We start from the raw sequence: 24,215 nt of genomic DNA, 5'->3' as shown, positions 1-24,215 counted from the left end.
GCTCCTTTGATGGCTAGCAGAAAAGTGGGCTATATAAAAGTGTACAAAATGGAGGATACATTGTGACCTCATGGTAATAAAAGAAGACCTAAACACCTCTAGCAAAAGGTTCAGGCTTCTCTTGCTACCTATGCAGGATGTACCTTTATACTTTAAATGCACTCCTCAGAGATCCAGAACAGGATATAGGCACCAAATGGTAGGTTCCCGACAAACTGCACTTTCAGAATGTACTCAATTACTATTAATAAAAATACGTTTGATTGCTACGTTCCTGAGCACAAGACAAGCCCTTACTTAATTTGCCATTTTTTTGGGTACTTTCTTAAAACCAATTTTGGTTATAAATAGGATTTAATATGCATATACTGAAACATTGCTTTAGTGGTAATCATTTTATTATTCAAGAACCAAACCAAGAATAAAGAAATAAAAGGGTTCGAGATAGTAGAATGCACAACTAAACAAGCAAGAGCTCGCAAGAGAACCAGTTTTGAAAATACTTATATAGTAGAAAAATCTCAAAACCAAAGATTTATTTAAATATTCATTTAGAAACAGTTTAACTGCAGTTCAGCACTATTATTCCTTAAAACGAAAGTAGCATTCTAAAACATACAAGCAAGAATGTCTTGCGTAACTATAGCGTGTAGGTATCCGGATATAAGCAATTTAAAAAGTATATAGGGCACTAGTCATTAATACATACTTTGCATGGAAAATTGCAATTAAATTTAGACTATAATACCTATCTAGCACCGCAGTGCTAGAAAAAGTGCATAGTATCCAATATATGACTTGATGCAATATTTTACAGATGAATATGAACTGCAGGCAGAAGGAACCAGAAGCTACGATGAAGGAAGTTAAGTCTGGAATATTTTTGTCCTGTGATAATCTAATACAACTATTGAGGTTCGAAGGGAATCGAATATAATGGAAAAGGGTCATCATTCAGATAACTCACTTGCCCACGAAAGGCAAAAGAGTGCATTCGGAAGAAAACAAAAAGTATTCCAGTTTGAAGAAATGGAAGTGTGCCACAATCATCAGATTGTAGTATTTGTGTCGACAGTTTACAATACGGCAAAACACACCGAATTTAATTGAAAGCCATATTTAACGCTCGGTGATCAATCGGTTAAAAAGTTCAACATGGTGTTTATAGATTTTTGTCTACATATTATTATTATTATTATGGATTTGTAAGGCGCTCCGCTACCCAAAAAGCGTTTCCCAGCACCATAGCAGACAAAGAGCAAAAACCAGGACAGTGAGCAGGAATTATTGGTCAAAGAGCCAGGTCTTAAGAGTTTTGTGGAAGTGGGTGTAGTTAGTTTCTTTGCAAATGATAGAAGGCAAGGTGTTCCAGAGGGAAGGGCCCAGATAGGAAAAGAATCTCCCACCCATTCTGGAAAGTTTAACCCTGGGTACAACAAAGTTGCCCTTGGTTATAGATCTTAATTGGCGGGATGGAACATAGGGACAGACAAGCGCTTGAAAATATTATGGGGCAGTACCTGCCTTGATTCTAAACATATAGCTCAGGGCATTGAACTTGATACGGTTCTCCACCCTGAGCCAATGTAGGTCCCTCAAATGTCCAGCAATGGGGGAGAGGAGTCTTGCTGCAGAATTCTGAACTAGCTGGAGTCTGCGGATCGTGGCCTTTTACAGCCCAGATATAGGATGTTACCGTAGTCGAGCAGTGAAGTAACGAGGGCATGGACTATGGTTTTTTGGGTAGAGATAGGCAGCATCCATAAATTTTCTTAAGCCATTTTAGGATGGTAAAACATAGTGCTGTCAATTTAACGGTTTGTTGATGCTTGGACAATGAGTCGTCTACAATGACGCCCAGATTCCGAACATGGCTAGTTGGCTTAGGGAGGTTACCCATCTCATCCGGCCAGTGAGACGGACACCATAGGACTTTCTGCTTACCTAGGATAAGAACCTCAGTCTTCTCACCATTCAACTTCAGATGATTTTTGGTCATCCAAGTTGAAATGTTCCTGAGGCCTTGTTTTAAACAGGAAGGTGCTAACGGGTTGGAGTTAGAAAGGGAGAAAACAATCTGGGAATCATCAGCGTATGTGAAAAGAGTGAGGCCAGCCTGGTCCGCGATGTCGGACAAAAGCCTGACATACAGGTTAAAAAGCAGTGGGCTCAGGATTGAGCCCTGAGGCACCCCGTGAGGTGATGCGTGAGTTTTTCAGCAAGCTGTAGCCGAAAAGATTTGGAATGTACGAGAGTCCACAAAGGAGATTAACCAATCCAAGGCAGAGCCACATATGCCAGAGGATTACAAGGTCTGGATAAGCTGTATATGAGATGGTGTCGAAAGCCGCACTCAGGTCCAGCGAAATGAGTGCAACTGTCTGACCTTCATCAAGGTAATGGCGAAGACTCTCAGTGACACCTGAAAGTGCTGTCTCTGTGGAAAAACCAGAGCGGAAACCTGATTGGGAAGGGTGGAGGGAGTTGTTAGTATTGACAAACTGTGAGAGAAGAGAATGGACGTGCCTTTCAAGTATTTTGGATAAGGCTGGAAGGAGGGAAATGGGTCTGTAATTAGCAAGAACTTCAGGGTCAGCCGTAGGTTTTTTCAATAGGGGGGTAACCATTGCATGTTTCCACTGTGCAGGTACAATGGAGTCACACAAGGAAGCATTAAGAGAGTGAAGGATCACTAACAAATTGCAGGTATCTAATGGTTTCATAATGGCAATGGGCAGGGGATTTTTGGGCGAGCCGGATTTGACTATTTAAAATAGTTTTAAATTCATCAATATTTAGGAGTGGCCAGCAATTTAAGTGAGCTGTAGGAGCAGGGAACTTTCTAGTGGCCTCCTGGTCTAAGGCGGTAGTGTTCACTGGTAAGGGTGAGATCAAGGCCGACGTACAAAACTAACATTTCAAGATGTGAATTCCCCTAATGCTGTACCCTTTAAATACTTCAGGAACTAGTGGAGAACATGTATACAACAGACAATCTAGGAAGTGAGAATGTATAGGAAGATTGAGAAGGTTTATAAGCTGGTGGTGACTGAAAACACTTCAAGAATCTTTCAATGAGCGGATATGAAAATCAAGACTGTCCCAGACAATACAACATTAATAGCATTAAGTTCTGCTAAGGAGATCCGCATAAGCGCTAAGCTTTCAACAGAGCATCAAAAAAGCAACAACCTGAAGTGCTTAAAACCATATGCGAACCTGAAGCTTAAACATAAAACAGAATCCTTAACCTCCACCTCATCTGTCACCACAGTCTCAAACCCACTAACTGAAGCTTTTAAACACTGGGTGGCCTAATGTCTAAGTGCTGGACAACAACAGTTCCTGAGTTAACATGCGCTTCAAAGAGTCGTATTTACAGTAAGGCCGTTTATCTTGCTGTGAGACTCTTCTAGATTTCAGTTAACACCCTGTTAAGAACAGGTAAGCAAAGCTGCCATTTAATGGTTTTCCTGGTCCTTATAATACAATAAATATAAGCTCAATAGCGTTTTGCTGTTACCCCAAGAACATTTATGATGTTCGAATTCTACCAGCAAAACCAACCTTAACGCCTGCCCTCACCTCTTCTTTTGAAATTACCAGATTTGTGTTTTGGAGCAGGGTGGAGACATAGTGACTAAAGTCATATTTACATTAAGTGGAGAATGTATTGCTATTTGAAGTAACATTCTTCTCAGAAGAGCTACTGAGGGGGGTATATGAGGAAAAGGTACACAAGGAATGTAGTGGAATGGTATAGGCGTGTACACCAAAATTACCAATGCTCAAAAATGGGAATTTTGAAGGGAGGGTAATTTGGAGCCTTTAGTTATGTCGCTGCAGTATGCAACAACATGCATCTTTTTGAGAATTTCAGTCAGATATGCATTTATAAGCTACCCCTCTGACAGATATATCATCAATGAGGTACTGCTAATTAATTACAACTATAACAAATTAGCACACATTCGATTTGCATTCATGTTAATAACCAAAGTGTACCGTTCTAATTATGCACTGGGTGATTAATGACCAAGCACACATTTCACAGAGTAAATCAGAATGTGCTCAAAACATCTTAAAATATAAAGATTTGAAACGTGCACTATCACCAAGGAACGCACATTTTTTAACCCAGCAAGAGTAAGAAGGGAACAGAGGGTTCAATACCTGTTACGGTTATTTGACATCTATTTCTTATCTATGAGCAAATAGAAATGGGATGCCTGGCAAACAGCACACACTATCTCTATGTTTGTGCTGTCATTTTACTTATTACCCAAAAGAAAGCATGCAGTGACAAATACCAGATTCACTCTGGACTACGAATGTAAAAGTGACTGCTATCATGTGATAGCGAAACCCTGTCCATGCAGTCAGCAAAGTGAAGACTGTTTGCTCATTCGCTACTGAATGAGGAATGCTGTAGTATTCTTGTATGTACTTCGCTGAACACAAGCACCAGTTGGCAGTAAGATGGTAGAAAAGTATCTTTTATTAGTCCTATTTTTTAACTAGAGAAGCACATCTGGAATCCAAAATAGTTGCACCAATACCAATTCAAGACCTTCATTGAAGTTTTTGATTCAACTTACTCCTGTAGTTTTTGTAAAAATAAAAATTTAAAAAAAGATACATTAGCTCTTGTCAGTCAGCAGGTGGTGGTGGGGGGAGGGGGGGGAGAGGCAAAAGACATCAAAGGGACAATGGTTTGATTGCAAGAACTGCTCATTATCTAGCAAAGATTGGAAACAAATGATGTCCTAGCAATTAAAATCAATACAAAACAATTCAGCATTAACAGGTATTCAATGCTGGACAATGCTTTTGTTTATGGGGTGTTTTGCTCTGGAGTACGAAGAGAGACTCAAAGGCAAAAATGTCCACTGGTTAGCCAATGCAGATCGACACTATCTTCAGGAAGAAGAACTGAAACAGTAGATACTGTATTTTTCGGTTGCATTGGCAAGATACTGTTCAAGCACGTTGGTCATATATTGCTCTACTGACCCTGAACTACAAAAATATATGATGAAACACAATTTCAAAGAACAGTAGTCACAAAACAGATCATGCCTCACTATATTTAAAAAAAAACAATTTATGATGTAAGCCCTGCGCGAATATTTCTTAAAAATAATATACTGGTGGTTAAACACAGAGCCTGGGAAGCCTTAATATATATATATATATATATATATATATAGATCTATGTTTAAAAAAAACAGTGAACAGTTCACAGCTAGATGAGGTTACATCATTAGACACTCAAAAGGCAGCTCAAACTGCCTCACGAGCATTTAAGGATGTCTTATGCATGTTTTTCACGATTAAGAAGAAAGAAGAGATGAACAAAATCTGTGCTGGATGGCATTTTTGGCTGTAGAAGTTGCAAACATACTGAAATGGGGCCTTTTATCAAAGACTCTCGTGTCTTCACTTCTCTGGGGTTGGAGAGGTGGTTAAATAGGTCAAGGGAGGCCTGGGGAACTCGAGATCCAAGCATAGATTTGCTATAAGACTCCTGAAACCAGCTTCTCTCAAAGACCCAATGGAAGGAACAGACACAATCCTATTGTACAGTTTTAATCAAATAAAGAAAATGTTCTACTTTAATGTCAGAAGAGTCCAATGAAATGTAACTTTGCTTTTTAAGTGCTTGCAAGATCATCCTCTCCGAGTGGTTTTGGAGCTGGAGCATCACTAGTTGTGCTGACTGGGGAGCTTCGGTGAGTAAGTCCGCTGCTTTCGCTGTGCTGATCTTCAGACATAACCTCACCCATCACAGACAAGATCTTCGGGTCTGCAAACAAACTGCTGAGTTTGGTCTCAAAAAATGACTGAAGGCCGATGAGTGATTGAACTAGTTCCTTGTCCTAACGAGAAGAATAAACACATCACATTTAAGTCTACTGCAATTTTACATATGTAAGTTATTTCAATTTTACCAAGGAATTACAATTTGAAAATCAGACTACGTTGCGTCACAGGGTCTGCCCAGGAGGCCCTGTGGTGTATATACACACAGTGAGCCCCATTCCTGAACTTGCCAATGGGGAATTAAGATACAGCAAGTCTGAAAGTGGTGCAGTTAGCAGCTAGTACTCCGGTGAACGTGAGAAACTGGGTGGTGGGTGAAGAAAAATTAGTTTTTTCTAACAGATATGCACACTTTTTAAAAAACTCATACCAATTACTCATTGGATCACAAAGCAAGAAAACAAGCGTTGGGAAAGCTGTGAGAAAGTGCCATCTTTCTTGCATGGTATGCCCCCACTTTTTGCTGAATTGCTGATGTACTTTGACTGAGTGTGCCCTGGGCTCCTGCCAATCAGGTGCCCAGGTGTTCCTTCCCTAAAACTGAATTGAAACCTAAACCCAATTGGCATCTCTGGCCACATGTCAGCCCCTGGTAAATGGTACCCTAGGTACCCAGGGCACTGTGCTGCCATTAAGAGTATATGGTGCTGGGAGGTCATCATCACGAACTCCACAGCACCATGATGGCTGCACTGAAGACTGAAGTTTGGTATCAAACTTCTCAGCACATTAAATCCACACGGATGCCAGTGTGGGATTTAATGTAAAATGCACGACAAAGGCAAACTTGGAATTGCCCCCTGAAACTAACCCACAACCCGCGTCCTGACTAAGAGGCTGCCTAGGCTGCCACCAAGCAGACATGTTGCTGGACCCCTGGGTAGAGAGACATCCGCTTTAGTGGGCCTGCAACAATGCACATCCTGGGTTGAGTTGCTAGGCCTCCTCCCCCAGGATGGGCAGGGGAAGCTGCAAAGGCATGTCGCCGTTATGAGCTTCTCCAGGCCACTTGCTGTACTCAGCAACTGGCCCCCACTCTGGCGGGAAGACAGGCGGGAAAAACAAAGTGAGGAAAGGGGGTGTGCCAGCCTCTGCCAACCCAACCCCTCAGGTGGGGGAGGATAGGTGCAGCACAACTCCGGGCTCTCGCCATCTTGAGGATAGGGAGTCCTACCCAATCAGGGCTAGTCTCCTGCCCCACTCCTACTGAAGAGTGGCAGGATAGGGGTGTACTCACCCCAGGAAAGGGACCCGTTGGTCCCTGTCCTTTCCCTACCTGTAACACCCCAAAATTTAGTATTAAAGGGCACCCTGAAACTTCCTTCCTCAGATCTTGATTCCAAAACTACAAAGAAGAACAAGAAGAAAGAAAACCTGCTGTGCAGCTGCTAACAAGAGGACGACACAAACTAACTTGGCCCCAGCCCTACCGGCCTGTCCACCCTCGAACCTGCTCCTGCTAAACCCCCGGCGTCTCCTGTGGCAGCAAGGATTAGTTACTTACCTGTAATCCTAGTTCTCATCCAGGGGTATACCCATCAAAGTCAATCTACGAATAATCCCCGCCCATGTGCGGGATCCCGGAGCATATAGAAAATACACACATACACACATATATACACACACACACACACATACACATATACACACACACATATACATATACACACACACATATACATATACACACACACATATATATATATATATATATATATATATATATATATATATATATATATATATATATTTATTGATTCCAATCCCGAATCATAAATGGAGAAACCGGCGCTGACTCCGTGGGATGCGATTTTTAAAGAAAAGTCTTTATTCCATGAGATGGACTTGGCGCGTTTCGGCAGCGAGATCGCCTTGCTCACAACATCTGTCCACACTAAAGTGAAGTACATTAGATACATGACTTGCTTGGTAAAAGTGATAGTGAATTGCCATGGTTACTGTCTGTACAACGAAGGACGTAGAAGAGTTGCATTCCGTGAAAAAGTAATTAGTCATGGTAAGTCAAACAGTATTTTTTCTGCATAATAGTATACTTGTAAATTGAAACAGTCTTATCGGCATTGCCTCAATTTGTAATTCAACACAAATTTGTACCGGCTGTTTAAAATATATACGGGTAAAATAATACTATGTACATTCAGAAACAAAGGGGAGACAAGCCAGCACTCACCTGAAGGACGCCGCCACCACCAGGAGTCATTCCAAGGCAGACAGGAGACCTTGAAAGCACGCCGCCACCGCCAAGAGTCAACCAACAGCAGACTCCACGTGCCGCCGCTCCGGGACTACAATTCCCGGCAGCCTACGCGGCGGCGCGCGTTCTGACAACGCGAGGGCGCCAGGAGGCGCACTTAAGCGGCGCAGATACCGGCGGAGCGGGGGAGACAAGCCAGCACTCACCTGAAGGACGCCGCCACCGCCAGGAGTCATTCCAAGGCAGACAGGAGACCTTGAAAGCACGCCGCCACCGCCAAGAGTCAACCAACAGCAGACTCCACGCGCCGCCGCTCCGGGACTACAATTCCCGGCAGCCTACGCGGCGGCGCGCGTTCTGACAACGCGAGGGCGCCAGGAGGCGCACTTAAGCGGCGCCGATACCGGCGGAGCATGGGAGACAAGCCAGCACTCACCTGAAGGACGCCGCCACCGCCAGGAGTCATTCCAAGGCAGACAGGAGACCTTGAAAGCACGCCGCCACCGCCAAGAGTCAACCAACAGCAGACTCCACGCGCCGCCGCTCCGGGACTACAATTCCCGGCAGCCTACGCGGCGGCACGCGTTCTGACAACGCGAGGGCGCCAGGAGGCGCACTTAAGCGGCGCAGATACCCGCTTCGCGGGACGCCCGGAGCGAAGCCCGGGCAAAGGGCGGGCCCTCTACGGCCCTCATCGGCAGGAGGAGGCTGGGCTGGGCCATAAACGCTGCAGAAAATTGAAAAAGACGCCTCTCCAAGTAAGACTTGCCCTCTAGTTGCATCTTTGTTTAGTTAACATACTGGTTTTGTGTGGAAAACGCTAATTATGCCTAAGAAACAAGCGGAAGCTCAGTCTAATACCATCAACAATTACTTGGTGCAGACCATTAAAAAGATAAACACGCAAAGAAGAGTCCCTGGGACTGAGCCAGTCCCCTGATATGCGATGTTTATCTCCCTCTGCATCTATTTTGATTGATGACACTATCCTGCAGGAAGCTCATAGTGTGGATATTAGTAGCGGCTCTACTCCCCAAGGCTCTATTGACATACCTGATAATGTTATTCCAGCACTTGAAGGATTAAACGAAGAGGCTGAGGGAAACACAGACACAGACATTGAACTGGAACTAGAAAAACAGATCTGTGCCTCAGCGGATGAGCAGTCCCCTACAAGACAAAATGTTAGGCCAAAACGACAATGTACTAAAAACCCGCCAAAGCGGGTGGGGCTACGACCAGGGGCAAAACGGAAGAGGGTTACTACTCCAAAAGCTAAGTTAGTGATTTGTGATGAGGACTCACCCAAATTATCTCTTGAGGATGCCTTTTTTGAAAAAATTAGTGAATTCCTTGAGACAAAAATTAATACCATCATCAAACCTCTAATATCAAAAATTGATAAATTACAAGCAGAGGTAAAAAAGTTGGGCGGACTTCATATTTTGGTTACCGATGGGATAGAAAATATAACTAAAATTGTTACACATTTAAATAACAACATAGGGGGAAAAGCTACTGGAGATGTTGTAACTGAAAAAGTAGGTAATCAATTGCCAGAGGAGATTTCATCATCTCATCCACCAATATTGCTTGATAACAGTGAGGGTTCTCTGTTAGTCAACATTCCCACAGATATAATCCCTCTGGCAAATAACCCCTCAGCACAAACGCACACACCAGACCCCCTACAATTCTTAGTAGAAGCTACACCTGTGGTCTTGGTCTTAGCAAATGTCCCTCCATTGGAAGAGGGAATAGTGGAAAGCCCTACTTCCCTTAGTAGTAAGGCTCTACATTGGCTGACTAGTAATACGCGGTTTGCACCGGGGGGAAGCATCACCTGGCTAGGGTTATTAAGTCAGTAACTAGGGTCCTCTAGTTGGGAAACCGTCCGAAAAAATTCAAAGGGGATTGCGTGGCAGTGAGTTTCTCAGCAAATGAAGTCCTCCCCAAAATTCTTGCTAATATATTCCCTCCCCAACGCAGACGGGGCAATGTTGTTCCCTTGACTTTAAAGTTTTTTTATGGCGAGCAGCAGAAAGTCACTTACCCAAGGACCCCAGCCCCAGGGTGGGATAGTAATTGGGATTCGGCTTTTAGATGGGATCAGGAATCAGGGCATAATATAGCAGCTTACCACCACCATCCAGCACATTTTAACCCGATTGCACATCCCCTTCAACTGTCCAACCGCTATGCTCCACTGTCTTTTTTGGATCAAAATGACTGACTCTCTCCAAGACAGGAAAATGGAGGCGATGACCTTCAGCCTGCTTTTAGTTCACCAGTACGGAGTTTTGCAGGCATTGGGGCCTGCAAAATTATGAGCTGGAACATCGCTGGTCTTAGAGCCAAAATAAATGACAAGAATTGGCTTGACTTAATTAGATCCTACGATGTTCTTGCCTTTCAAGAAACGTGGGAAACGTCAGACAGCTTGGTTCTGGACGGCTTTTCCCATTTTTCTGTACCTGCAGATCCCAGTAATGCAGGAAGGGCAAAGGGGGGCTTGGCCATATATATTTCATTAGACCTTCAAGGAAAGCCGAGATATATTAAATCTAGCTCAACAAATTGCTTAGCGGTTGAACTATCTACACAAAATTCCTCTCCCATATTATTAGTTAACTTTTATAATTCCCCTGTCAGTCAAACTCCTAATGAGCATTTGGCAACTTTAGAGGAATTCCTGTCTACCCACAGTGAGAACAGTACCCATGGGTACGAAGTGATCCTCATGGGAGATTTTAACATCCATCCCTGCCATGCGGATTGCTATGTGGAACATGAGGAATTTTCCTCCTCTTCCTCTCCATCACATTTTGAACATACATCACGTGGGCAGATGTTGGAATCACTTCTAGCCACTTTTAACCTTTATGAATCATCTAGTCGCCCTATAGGTCCGAGGTTATCGACATATGTGGGCAATAATACAGGCACAATTATAGATTATATTTTCTTATCTTCTAGCTTTCTACCTGAAGTTAACATCTATAAGGTAGAAACGACAGTTTTTAGTGATCACAATCCTGTGATTTTAGAGACTATATCTCAAGGAGTCTTGGGAAAAAGAAAGGCTGATATTTTATGTGCTACAAAATTAGTCTTAAAAGATCAGAATCGGAGACTGAAGTGGGACCAAGTGACCCCTATTGCCTTTTTGCAGGAAACCCTGGTAAAAGTAGAGGGCGAGGTTGCAATCTGTCTGGATAATAAGAATTTTGGTCCCAACATGATTGAGGCCTTTGACGCCATTTGCCAACAGGTCAATTTAGATCTGACCGTCAAGACAAAGGCAAAAGCAGATGGGTTCAGGGGCCCCGGATGGTTCGATTCAAACTGCTCCAAGGCTCACACTATTCTCTTAAAGGCTTTAAAAAATAAACCTAGAGACAAAGCTCAGATAGCGTTACTAAGGAAGCAATATAACCACGCTATCAGAGTGAGGAAACTCGAGATAAAAAATGAGGCCTGGAGTGAATTATTATTGCCCGAAACACAACGAGATAGTGCCAAATTTTGGGCAATCATAAATCACCCATATTTCGTAGGACAAAATAATCAGAGAGCAGATTGTGTTATACCAGACGATAAATGGGTGACACATTTCAGCAACATCTACTGTCGCCCTGATATCCCCTCAGATTGCGCGACGCTACTTTCGCAAACAAAAACCATAATCTCAGCCTTTACTCCAGAGGAGGTTAAGAAAGCAATTAACGACACACTCTGCAAAAAGGCACCGGGGCCCGATGGGGTCCCTCCAGATTTTTTTTAAATGTGCTCCTGAATTTAGTACCAAGATTCTTACAAATATTTTTAATGTTACTAGGGACCATATTTTTCCTATCAGCTGGACAAAGTCTACAATAGTACCTATTTTTAAAAAAGGACAAAGGACAGATTCAGCCTGTTATAGGCCAATCTCCCTTATAGATTCAAGCTTTAAAATCCTGGGGAGAGTCCTTTTAGGTAGACTGACCCAGCTCATAGAAGGGAAGGACATTTTATCAAACGCACAATACGGCTTCAGGGCCAAAAGAGGTACTATAGACCAATGCCTAAACCTGGAACTAATCCTAAATAAATATGTGATCGCCAAGGGGGACTCTCTGTACATGGCCTTTATGGACCTCTCATCAGCTTTTGACCTGGTCAACAGGGCTAAGCTGTGGAGGATCCTTCGGGCCATGGGCATTGATCCCCCTTTGGTTGAATATTTAGCTGAATTACATAGGGACCTAAAGACCTCAGTCAGAGTGACTAAGGGAGGAAGATGCACTTGTCACTTTAACTCGGAGAGGGGGGTTAGGCAAGGGTGTATCCTTGCCCCCCTACTTTTCACTCTTTATATAAACGATCTGGAGAAAGTTATGGCTGCATCTCACATTGATATTCCGCGTGCAGGTGAAACAAAGCTACCTGTCCTCCTGTACGCGGACGATGCAGTCTTACTAGCACGCTCTGGAGTGGCACTGAATAAACTGCTCTCATCCTTTGGAGATTTCATGACTTCGTTAGACATGAAAACTAATACAGAGAAATCCCATGTGATGATCGCAGGAGTCGCAGGTAGGAAAAGAAAGACTAAAACATTTTTCTGCACAGGGAAAGAGATTAGGAGAGTCCCATCTTTCCCATATTTAGGGGTGACCTTTGATGAAAAGGGCACTTGGGGCCCCCAGCACTCTGTTAAAAGCAACGCTGTTGCTAGAGCGGCAGCAGGGTTGCTTGGATTTGCCAAGAAATTAGGTGCCCGCCCCATGGAAAGCATTATCAAAGTCTACAAAGCAAAATGTGTGTCCATTGCCCAGTACGGCTCTGCCATTTGGGGGTATACTAGTCACGATAAAATTCAAAAAGCAGAAAATAAATTTCTGAAATCTCTGCTTTCAGTCCCCCAATCGACTCCCACTTACGTATTACATGCAGAGCTAGGTCTGGGCTATATAACGGACACCCTAAAATTAGCCCCAGTTATTGGATGGATGAAAACTTGGCTTAACCAGGAGCTCACATTAAATCATATTATTTTAAAAGATTGTTTAGCCCTGGATAGAGCCCTACATATTCCGTGGGTAAAATTTGTACAAACGCAGCTGACTCTTGCCGGACGCCCAGAGCTTTTTTCTTCTCCAGACTTGATAAGTCAGGACGATCTTAAAACAGTAAAAAATACCCTGACTAAGTTATATGTTCTGGAGAGGGAAGCTATAGAGCTTAGAAAACCCACGGTAAGGAAACATTGTATGTTGACATCTGTCCCAGGAATGGAACCATACCTTGTCCTGGTAACAAAATCATACCATCGTTTCCTCCTAACAAGATTTCGTTTTGATCTGATCCATCTTTTTTTGGGCAATTTTAAAAATTGGAGTAGACCTGATGATGCTGAACCATGTGATTGTGACCACTTTCCTACTCAGGACACGACACATTTTATCATGTTTTGTGGACATTATATTGATATCAGAAAAAGATATTTGTTTCCAATCCTGCGTAACCAAGGTTTTATTCAGGTCAAACCAGCTTTGATGTTTTTGCAACTCCTTCCAAGTGTTAAAGTAGCTTTCCATGTCGCTAGTTTTTTAGTTGCAGGAGTACGGATAAATAAGAACCGTACTAGAGTTAGGCACCTTACTGATTATTGAACATTGACTTCCCTTTTATTTTCTAAAATTTTGTTTCACGGAGGGTCTCTTTTTAAATTTTAAACTTTTTAATATTTTTATATGCTCTATTTGTATATTGTGATTTTAAAATGTTTTTAAATATTGACTATTTGTTGAATTATGTATTAACTTGTGCCTTGATGAATTGCTATGTAATTATGCTCATTCTTTTATGATTTATAATAATCGAATAATAATTGACTGACTGACTGAACAAAGAAAATCATGTCATATTGGCCGTTTTACATCCCAATGTTGGAATACAATCTGGTTTCAACAGTACAACGGGTGACTAGTAATGTGTGTTTGGGTCCTTGTCGCAAGGCGCTTGGTCCCGCTGGACCTTGATGTACATGTGTACAAAAGTATAACTATTGGCCATCTGCCAGTGCGGAAAGTGATGGCTGCACATGTAAATGTTTTAGCTATGCGACCCATTGTGGACAGACTTAAATTTGTAAAGTATGCATTAATGCCCCAGTGGGTGAAATCACCTGTCACCATTGTTGGAACGTATGGTTCTCTGATATATGGAAGGCAGTGAGAATTTTTGAAAGGGAGTTGTTCAGTGTGAGAATGTCTCATGGTGGTAGAGATAGAGTAGTGTGCGATCATCTAAAAGACCAAGCAAGTGAATTAAGAAAAAACGTGTAAGAAGAAAATGTGGTTCAGTTGTTAAGGGGAGGGGGTCTGGGAAGGAGGAGGTGGCTACTACAGTAAGGTTCAGCAAGTCAAAGGAAGGTTTAGAGGTGTACACTCATTGCTTCATCAGCATTCAGACCATTGGGTGTCTTACAATCCAGTAGGATTATATATCTGGATTCCAGTCTCCTAAGGGCTAGCTGTCGATTGCCCCCCCCTGATGTTGTTCTTGACACGGTCTATGACAAAATACGTCAGGTCTTCCGCTCTCCCTCCATGGTGTGTGTTTATGTGGCGTGCTACAGGGTATGCAGGATCGTCATTCCAGATTGCCCGCAGGTGTTGCAGTATCCTCACATGTACGGGATGTATGGTGCTCCCTACGTAATTTTGATTGCAGGTGCATCGCAGTACATACACAGCGAAATCCGTTTTGCATGTGAAACTTTCCCTGATTTCTAGTGGGGATTTCCTGAGGGGTCGAGAGACTTTACTCGTATTGATGCCGTGTTTGCATGCTTTGCACTTAGTGCACTTGTAAAAGCCATTCTTGCTTTTGAGCCAGGTAGTGCCCTTGTCTTGTATTGGCACATTAGTCACTAGCTCTTGCTTCATCGATTTAGCGCGCCTGAAAGTGAGTTGTGGTAGTTTAGCACAAGCAAGGCCTATGGTGGGGTCACTACGCACAATCGGCCAGTGTCTGTACAGGATCTTGCGTACGTCAGAGAGAGTCCCTTTGTCATTGATGGGAGCTACCCTTGATGGTGGAGTCAAATGAAAAGGTGGGCGAATTGTCCCGAACAGAAGACCTCGTGAAAGAAGACCAGGTGGATGATCTTCTGCGTCTTCTCTAGTGTGGACATTCGTGGTGCGAGCTGTGACGACCCCTTGACCGTGATCAGCGTGTGGAAGGCGACCATGGTCTTCTGTGGGGGGACTTGAAAGGATTTGCAGGAGCACTTCTATCAGGAGAGGTTCTGAATGGTGAGTATGTCTGAGAATTGTCCGAGCCCGGATTTCTGCGGTCACAAGTCCGACACCCTGCAGCCATCGAGGCGACAGACCGTAGGCTCTCTTCTCGCCAGCTCTAGGAGACCTCTCTGGAGAAATCTGCACAATATGCAGCCCTGGAGATGACGGGGCTCTTGACATCGATCGGGATCTGGACGTTGACGTGCGCCGGGCCTCATCAGTGGCCTCTGCAAATTATTCCCTCGACGTCGAACGCCGATGAGGTCTGCGTCACCTTCGGCATCGAGGTGTGCGGTGATCTACTGTGGGAACACCGTCTTGTCATTGACGTTGGTCTCGACGGCGATCACCTACGGCGATGTGGGGACCTTCACGTCGACTGCTGATGGCGATGGGGTGACCTGGATGTCAACCTCCCATGACGTCGTGCTGGCGTCGGTCTCCTCAACTCGAATGATGGGACTCTCGATGTCGACATGTCCACATGTCCACTTGAGGCATGGTCTTCGCCGTCGTGACTCTCGACGCCGACCCCTTCGAGGGTGGCGGGGAATGCCTCCATGTCGACGGAAGCCTAGACGTGGCTAGAGCTTTATCAGGTCTCTCTGGACCCTCAGCCTACGAGCCCGAAGTGCTGTGCTTCGACGCCAACTTACTGGCATGCGGCGGAGAGTCTCAACGTCGAGATGATGACTGCTACCTCGACGCTGAAGAGTGCCTCGGCTTCTTCAAAGGCGATCTCGACGGCGAACATTCCGTCACCTTCTTCTTCCTGGACTCAGGGGAGGGGAAACAACGCCGTTTTCAGTGTTGCTTACTTGAAGAAGGCACTCTGAAGTATCCATGGTCACCTCCATGATGGCTTCTGTCCTTCTCCAGCTGGGCATGAAGCTTGATGCTTTCTCTGTCGCGCAGAGTCCTTTTGGAAAACTTCTGGCACTGATAACATTCGCCAGGGTTGTGTAAAGTTGGAAGATACAGAATAGACACCCGGTGTGGGTCTGACAGTGCCATTTTCTTGCCACAGGAAGGACATTTCCAAAATAAAGCAGGCATTCTGACTGGAAAAAAATTGGAAATAGCCAAAGAGCCAGTAGAATATGCTTCAAGGAAACAGAATCTGTTGAATTTTCTGAGAAAATATCAAATGAATAACTTTCAGTCAAAAAACTGAAGAGCTCCAACTCCAGGATCCTCACATAAGGAGCCGGAAAAAAGAACCGACCTAACTGTCACCTGTGGTGCATCATGGGAGCAGAAGGTCTCCTGCAGGTCTTAAAGGCACGGTACCCTAACCCTGGAAAGCCTTTAAAGGCAAGGTGTCCGTTTTTTTTTCTTTGTTTCATTGCTCTGCAGCCTACAGGCAACTGTCTGCAATTACAAGCTTTTTTTTAAGGCAATATAGCATTGTTGTATGACAATTTCTCAGTGCTTCCTCTTTTCCTTATGGGTATTATTATTACAATGGAAACCTATGTACTTTAGGCATTTTTGCCATGTTGGAAACATTCTAGTATGTATGTATCTATATATCTCTATATCTATATATATATATTCATATAATATGACTTTAATGAGTATCCCCTGTATGAGAACCTCGAAAACTCCGGAGGACCGGACTGCCTTGCTCATCCAAAGACTGGGACTCCCACGAGAAGTGGTTCTGGTCAAATATCACGCCGCGTTCACCCTGGTCGCTTTAGATTTCCTGACTCACTCCCACCAGCACATTGCACACCATGATGCGTTCTTCTTTGCTATACCCACGCTCATAACTTTGCTCTGAGACTGTTGACTTACAGTTAATCACAGACTCACCTTTTGTTTCTATCTGCGTGCTCACCTCAACACGAACAATCCACTTGCATGTTTATGCATTCCATGCTATGTATTAATTGCATAATACTTCTAGAGACTATGTGAGGATCTCCTTACTAAGACCTTATACACTGTGTTGTTTTCATTTGTAGAATGTTCCCCCGACGAAGGGCAGAACGCATGCCCGAAATGCATTGGGATTGATAGGGGGGCCTACCTGGCGAAGTTCTCTGGCGGCGCCCTTGTCTCTTTGGGGGCATTTCCTGTGGCTGCACTTGTGTCCGTTTGCCCGCACATTGCACTAGCTGTTTCCCCGCTGCCGCAGTCCTCTTTCATCGGAACGCGGCTGCTGTTGGGGACCGCAAAGACCATCAGCCCTAGCGGCCGGAAGCCGCCTGTGTACGCTACGCGCCTGGAGGCGCATAAAACTGAGCTCACATCCCGGCGGAGTGGGGGGCCTACCTGGCGAAGTTCTCTGGCGGCGCCCTTGTCTTTTTGGGGGCATTTCCTGTGGCTGCACTTGTGTCCGTTTGCCCGCACATTGCACTAGCTGTTTCCCCGTTGCCGTAGTCCTCTTTCATCGGAACGCGGCCGCTGTTGGGGACCACAAAGACAATCAGCCCTAGCGGCTGGAAGCCGCCTGTGTACGCTACGCGCCTTGAGGCGCATAAAACTGAGCTCACATCCCGGCGGAGTGGGGGGCCTACCTGGCGAAGTTCTCTGGCGGCGCCCTTGTCTTTTTGGGGGCATTTCCTGTGGCTGCACTTGTGTCCGTTTGCCCGCACATTGCACTAGCCGTTTCCCCGCTGCCGCAGTACTCTTTCATCGGAACGCGGCCGCTGTTGGGGACCACAAAGACCATCAGCCCTGGCGGCCGGAAGCCGCCTGTGTACGCTAAGCGCCTGGAGGCGCATAAAACTGAGCTCACATCCCCGCGTCGCGGGACGCGCCGGGCTGAGCCCGGGCAGAGGGCGGGCCATCTGTTGCCATCTGGGGCCAGACGAGGCCGGGCCAGGTTACCCCCCTGTAACTTGCGACTACGGACTTGGACTTTTATGTAAGCTAAGCGATTTGTTGCTCTAATTGACTACTACCAAGGTGTACAATTGTATAGATCCCTGTGTTGGAGGGAGTAATAATCACTGCTAGTAGAAACACCTAGCCTAGCGACATGAGTAAGGTGACCCGCAAAGGGGGGGTAGGGACTACCGGGACTCTGGATGCCTATTTGAAACAGGCAGTTATTGAAGTGGGAAAGGAGATTGAGCTTGCAGAAAGACGACTTTCAACCGAGCCTTTTTCCACATTCCTGAAACTGGCTGATACCCCTGCAAAAGGTGGTGGGAACGAATTGCAGGGCTCCCCACAAGTACACACAGTCACCCCAAATAGGGCCACAGCACTGGTTACTAGCCCGAGTACACCCTTAGTGTGCACCTTACCGTCTCCTCTTAAAACACGCACCAGGCAGTTAAGGGCCACTACTTGTCCCATCAATCGGGACCCACCAGGGAAAAGAAAGGCCAATAGTGCCCCTAAAGGCAGTAGACTCGGTGCAAAACAGGCAAGGATAGGGAACTCTGCATCTGGGTCGGGGCCCCAACAGGCCACAGTAGCTAGCTCAGTGACCATGCCTGTCATTCACATGATACCACGGGCGGTCTTAACTTAGAGCTATTGAATCTACTGGAGGACAGGTTGCGAGTGTTATTTGCCCCTGTTATGGATAAACTGGTTTTGATAGACCACAGACTTGAGGTCCTCGAGGAGCGGCTTCTTAAAGATCATCCTGCTCCATTCGTTAGAGGCAAAAGCAATGTTAGTCCTAGTTATGATACAATTCCAATACAGCCAGGTCCTAGCAAAGCACCTATGGGCCAGGCTGCTCTAACTACAAATAATAGTGCCCTGCCTCTAAATATCCATTCAGGAGCAATCCCTAGATCTAGGGGCCCACCGGGGAGTACTGGCCCTACAAATAATGGCCCATTGAATGAACAACCACTCTTACTCCCCCCTGAGGCCTGCCCCTACACCCTCATATTGGCCAACGTCCCCAAAATATCGAATGATAGGGTAGAACACTGGACGCCACTAAAAAACAAAGTACTCCATCACTTGAATTCAAAAACAGTTCTAGGACAACACCTTTTTAGGAACTTCAAGATGGCTAGAAGGGTGGCCTGGGTGGGGAAAACCTAGAAAAACCTGTCGGGGGATTGTGTTGTGGTAAATTTCTCCTCTCCCCAACTGGTGGGCCACATATTGAGACAGACAGGTTCATGTAGGACACACAATGATTCTATTAACATTCTTCCACTGGGTTACTTCTATCCCCCTACCCCAGTCCCGGGGTTGACTAGAAGAGAGCCTAGTGTGCAGCCCATAAATGACCAAACTACTCTAATACACCATGGGCTGGCCAGAAGTAAGTTTAATGGACAGGTCATTAATGACTTCTACATTCCCACACAAAATAGATATGAGTCCCTCAGCAACCTTGAAGAAAATGACTGACTGGCCCATCCAGTGGCAGAGGACCTCACGCTATCCAGGGGGACAGCAGCCACTGAGGGGGCCTCTTTACCGTGTATGCCAGTAGGGGCTACTCAGGCTGGGACCAGATTTCTTAGCTGGAACATTGCGGGATTAAACTAAATTAAATGACCCAAAATGGAGTTCCTGCCTTATAGAGTGCGATATCATTGGGCTCCAAGAAACTTGGGACACCAAAAACACCTTTCCCCTGGATGGATACGCTGCGTTTTGGTCACAGGCAGTAGTATCCCCCATGGGTAGGGCGAAGGGAGGGCTCTTAACTTTAATTTCCCTGAAAATTCAGGGAACCTATACCATGGTATAAACAGGAACACCCTACTGTTTGGCTGTCCAAATTTCAAGTAAAGCCGCTGGTATTTGGCTTGTAGTCATTTTTTATAATTCCTTTGATAAGGCTTATTTTAACGAACACTTAGTCAGTCTCCGTGATTTTTTAGATTCATATAGCAAAAATATTGCAAGTTGTTATTCGGTTATAGTAATGGGTGATTTTAATGTCCATTCCTGTAAAAAAAACTGTTATGTTTGGGACTATTTGGGACCTGCGGAGCATTAGAACCTACACTTTGAGCATACCCCAGCGGGGACATATTTGGAGGAACTGTTGGTGAGTAATGACCTGATTTCAGGAGAAGATAATTAAGGGGGGAAATTTCAACCTTTAAAGGAAATGGTCAGGGATCGACCATTGATTATATTTTTGTAAACACCGCTGTGGAAAGCAGGGTAACCCAATACAGTACTTCCTGGTCAATTCACAGTGACCATAATCCGGTAATGCTGACATTGGAAGACGATTTAAAGAAAGCGGGCAAAACATATATAACAGCTGCCAAGTTAGATATCAGACCCATTGACCAGGCCCGACGATTAAAATGGTGCCGGGTGGTCCCCGAAGAGTTTCACGAAAATTTACGAGCAAAGGTCGGGCATGAAATTTCCCTTTGCCTTACAGATGGTAAAATAGATTTCCCGGAGGCCTACACTACCATCTGTAATCAGATCAGCTGTGACCTAAAAAATCTTAGGCAAGGGCCGGGAAAGGACAGGGGAGAAGTGGTTCCACCACAACTACTCAGCAGCCCACCGTGAGTTGCTGGCAGCATTGAAATCCGTACCCCCCAACAAATCAAATATCGCCTCTCTTAGGAAATCATATAAAGAGACACTAGAAAAAAGGAAATTAGGGAGGATGCTTGGAATGAGCTCCTGTATGTTGATGTGGTGAAAAATAGTGCCAAATTTTGGGCGGTGGTAAATAAGCCCTTCTTTCAAGATACAACAAACAGCGAGCTGGATTGCGGGATACAGGAGGAAGGCTGGCATAGACATTTTAGGCAGGTATATGAGGGGGAACGAAATCCTGCAGACCCTATTTTTAAAATTGAAAAATACGCTTTGTCTTTTACAGAGTCAGATGTATTAATAGCGATAACTCAAATGACGAGCAACAAGGCCCCGGGACCAGATGGGGTTCCGGTAGACCTCTTTAAATCAGACATCAAGACATGGTCAAAAATTCTGTACAACGTGTTTGTAAACGACTGTCAATTGGGCTTACCAAATACATGGGCAAAATCAGTAATAGTACCAATTTTCAAGAAAGGCAATAGAGGGGACCCAAGTTGTTATCGTCCGATATCACTTATAGACTCCTCTGTAAAGGTATTAGGAAGGGTTGTGCTCAGCCAATTAACTGGTTGGCTGGAGGCGTGGGGCTCATTATCTGTAGCGCAGTATGGCTTCAGAAAAGGGATGGGCACGATAGACCAATGCCTAAATTTGCAGTTACTAATAGGAAAATATACAGAGGCAAAGAAGGGAAGACTCCTCCTGGGCTTTATGGACCGGTCCTCGGCCTTTGACCGAGTGAACAGGTCAAAGTTGTGGCCTATTCTCCTAACTTTGGGAGTTGATAGAAACATCGTCCACTTCTTAGCTGATTTGCACAGGGACCTATCCGCCACTGCGAGATATGACCAACAGGGTAACTGCACTGAAGGGATCCCAATTACTTTGGGCGTTAGACAGGGCTGCATACTGGCACCATTGCTCTTCACATTATATATCAATAGTTTAGATCATACGTTAACTGCCTCTAGCAAGGACATCCCCCGTGCGGGGAAACGTATGATTCCCGCATTGCTATATGCGGATGATGCCGCACTTTTAGCTAGAACGGTGATGGGACTTCAGTTACTTTTAAATTCCTTTGCAGCCTTCATGAGATCATTAGATCTGGGTGTGAATTTTGCTAAATCCCATGTTATGGCTATTGGGCTGAGAAATTTAAAAGTGAGAACCATGTTCTGTGAAGGGAACATATTAACTAAGGTTTCCACCTTCCCATACCTAGGAGTCTTATATGACGACAGGAGGAACCTGGGGAACTCAAATCCTTGCCAAAAAAAAATGTCTTGCTCAGGGCCACGTCGGCCGTTCTAGGATTTACCAGGAAATTGGGAGCAAGACCAATGAAGGCATTTCAAATATATAGAGCAAAGTGCCTTTCACTTGCAATGTACGGGGCAGATTTGTGGGGCATCAAAAATGTTAAGGCGATCCAGACAGTTGAGGACAGGTTCCTAAAAAATACGTTATCTCTCCCGCAATCAACATCCAACTATATTGTCCATCAGGAATGCGGAATCGGCTTTGTGGAAGACGCAATGGCAGTAGCCCCGCTCCTGAAATGGATAAAGACCTGGCTAAACCCAGACCTAACATTAAATCATGGAATCCTGAAAGATTGCATGGCACTCGATTATGGGCACTGTATTCCTTGGCTTAACTATGTTCATAAGCTCTCGCACAAGCTGGGTAGACCAGAACTTTATAATAACCCAGATAAACTATCTAAGGCAGACATAAAATGGGCTAAGGATGCATACCACCGTATTGCTAACACAGATAGAGAAGATAGAGAGCTGGGTAAGGCAACCGTAAGGGCGCATCAGTTGCGGATAACTACACCGCACATGGAACCATATCTGGCTATCGTCACAAATCCTAATCATCGTTTCCTATTGACAAGATTTAGATTGAACCAACTTCATTGTTTGATCGGTGATAAGCCAGGAGGGTCTGTTCTTGTAACAATTTTTCTGAGCCGGATACCCTGCACTTTATGTTCTTCTGTGACCACCTCACTGATATCAAGAAGCGCTTTATTATCCCAATCCTAGCTAACAAGGGTTTCATGCAAGCTAGGCCAGCCCTTAATATTGCCAACTTCCTTGCTGCTGCTAGAATCCTAAAGAGATTGAACTAATATTATGAAATCTTGTATGTTTTTTGCAACGTAGCTCCAAGATGAATTAAGCATGAATGGTTTTATTTGTAAATATGTATATGGTATTGTTTTTTAATAGTTTTTCTTAATCATGGTTTTTTATTCATTGTGAAAAACTGTTTTATAGTATGCTTTTATGGTTTTGTACTTTAACCGAATAAAGTGAAATTGACTGACTGATTGTGAACAGGAATGAAATTGATTTAAAGCTTTGCGATCTATATTGGATTTTTGTGAACTTCTGAATAACTTTGGTCAACAGAACGCAATGAACATTGATACTGACGGTGGTCATTAAAAACAATTGATCACAAACTTGGATTGCAGTTCAACTTTTATTTACTATACAAATAGGATTTAACCAATATTTTGGTCCTCTAGGCTGGGCACTGGGGGAGAACTTCTAAGCAGGAGTTGCACCTAACTGATCAAAGATCTACAACCCCTGGTGCCAGCCAGGAACAACAAATCCATCACACTCTGCATCTGCCGAGCCCGGACCGTGCCTGAGTGGACAAAGACCACGAGGACGTCCCCCCGGCAACTGACCAAGAATCCAGCACCCAAGGACCTCCCTCAACGCTCCCGACGACGCCTGCAGCCTCAACTCCAGGGACCCCCCTCCACCCAACCGCGACCAGCAAAGGGTAAGATTTCCCGACTCCAAAAGACACCCCTGCACCCGGCGCCCCTGCAGCTCCCTGTGCCCTATTCCTGGGTGCCGACCTAACCTACAGCTTCCCAATTTACCTCTCGAAGGGTGGTCACACCAGAAGAATCTCCGTCCCTGAGCCTGCAGCCTGTGTTCGTCTTGCAGCTTTCCCATTGAAATCCATTGGGAGCCCCCCGTCGGGTCAAAAGCACCCTGCACCCAGCTGCCCCAGTGTCGCTGGGAGTGCAACCTCTGTTCTGTTCGACTTCCCCACTTTCCCTGAGCAAGTGACCAGGAGCCCAGCTCCAACAGCCGCATGGCCTGCCTGCTAGCAGCCACCAACCACCCAAAGGCCCCCTACCCACCTTAGACTAACATTGGGCCAACTCTCTCTGTACCGAGCTGCCCCTGTGCCTCTAAGGTGTAACTACTGTACCTACCTGAACCTAGGAGAACCCTGAGTTTAACCCCAGAACCTTAACTCTGCCACTTGAGTAATTACCTGAAAGCCGATAACGTACATTTTCTCCATAGGGTAACATTGACTAGTTTTCACTTGGAAAT

The 24,215-nt window shown here is 44.9% G+C and overlaps 1 protein-coding gene across 1 annotated transcript in view; it reads right to left on the bottom strand.

Moving 5' to 3' along the window:
• Positions 1-4,478: 4,478 nt before the first annotated feature.
• TRIM28 (tripartite motif containing 28) overlaps positions 4,479-24,215 on the bottom strand; it is a 678,597-nt gene continuing 658,860 nt past the window's right edge. Inside the window, exon 17 of the mRNA XM_078654815.1 lies at positions 4,479-5,879. Coding sequence (XP_078510941.1) covers positions 5,655-5,879 — 225 coding nt within the window. The 3' untranslated portion in view covers positions 4,479-5,654. The remainder of the gene's footprint in view (positions 5,880-24,215) is intronic.

The sequence above is a fragment of the Lissotriton helveticus genome, chromosome 7 (genome assembly GCF_964261635.1).
Source record: "Lissotriton helveticus chromosome 7, aLisHel1.1, whole genome shotgun sequence".
Lineage (NCBI taxonomy): Eukaryota > Metazoa > Chordata > Amphibia > Caudata > Salamandridae > Lissotriton > Lissotriton helveticus.
Note: the sequence above shows the minus strand (reverse complement) of the source record. Positions and strands in the feature narration are given on the sequence as shown.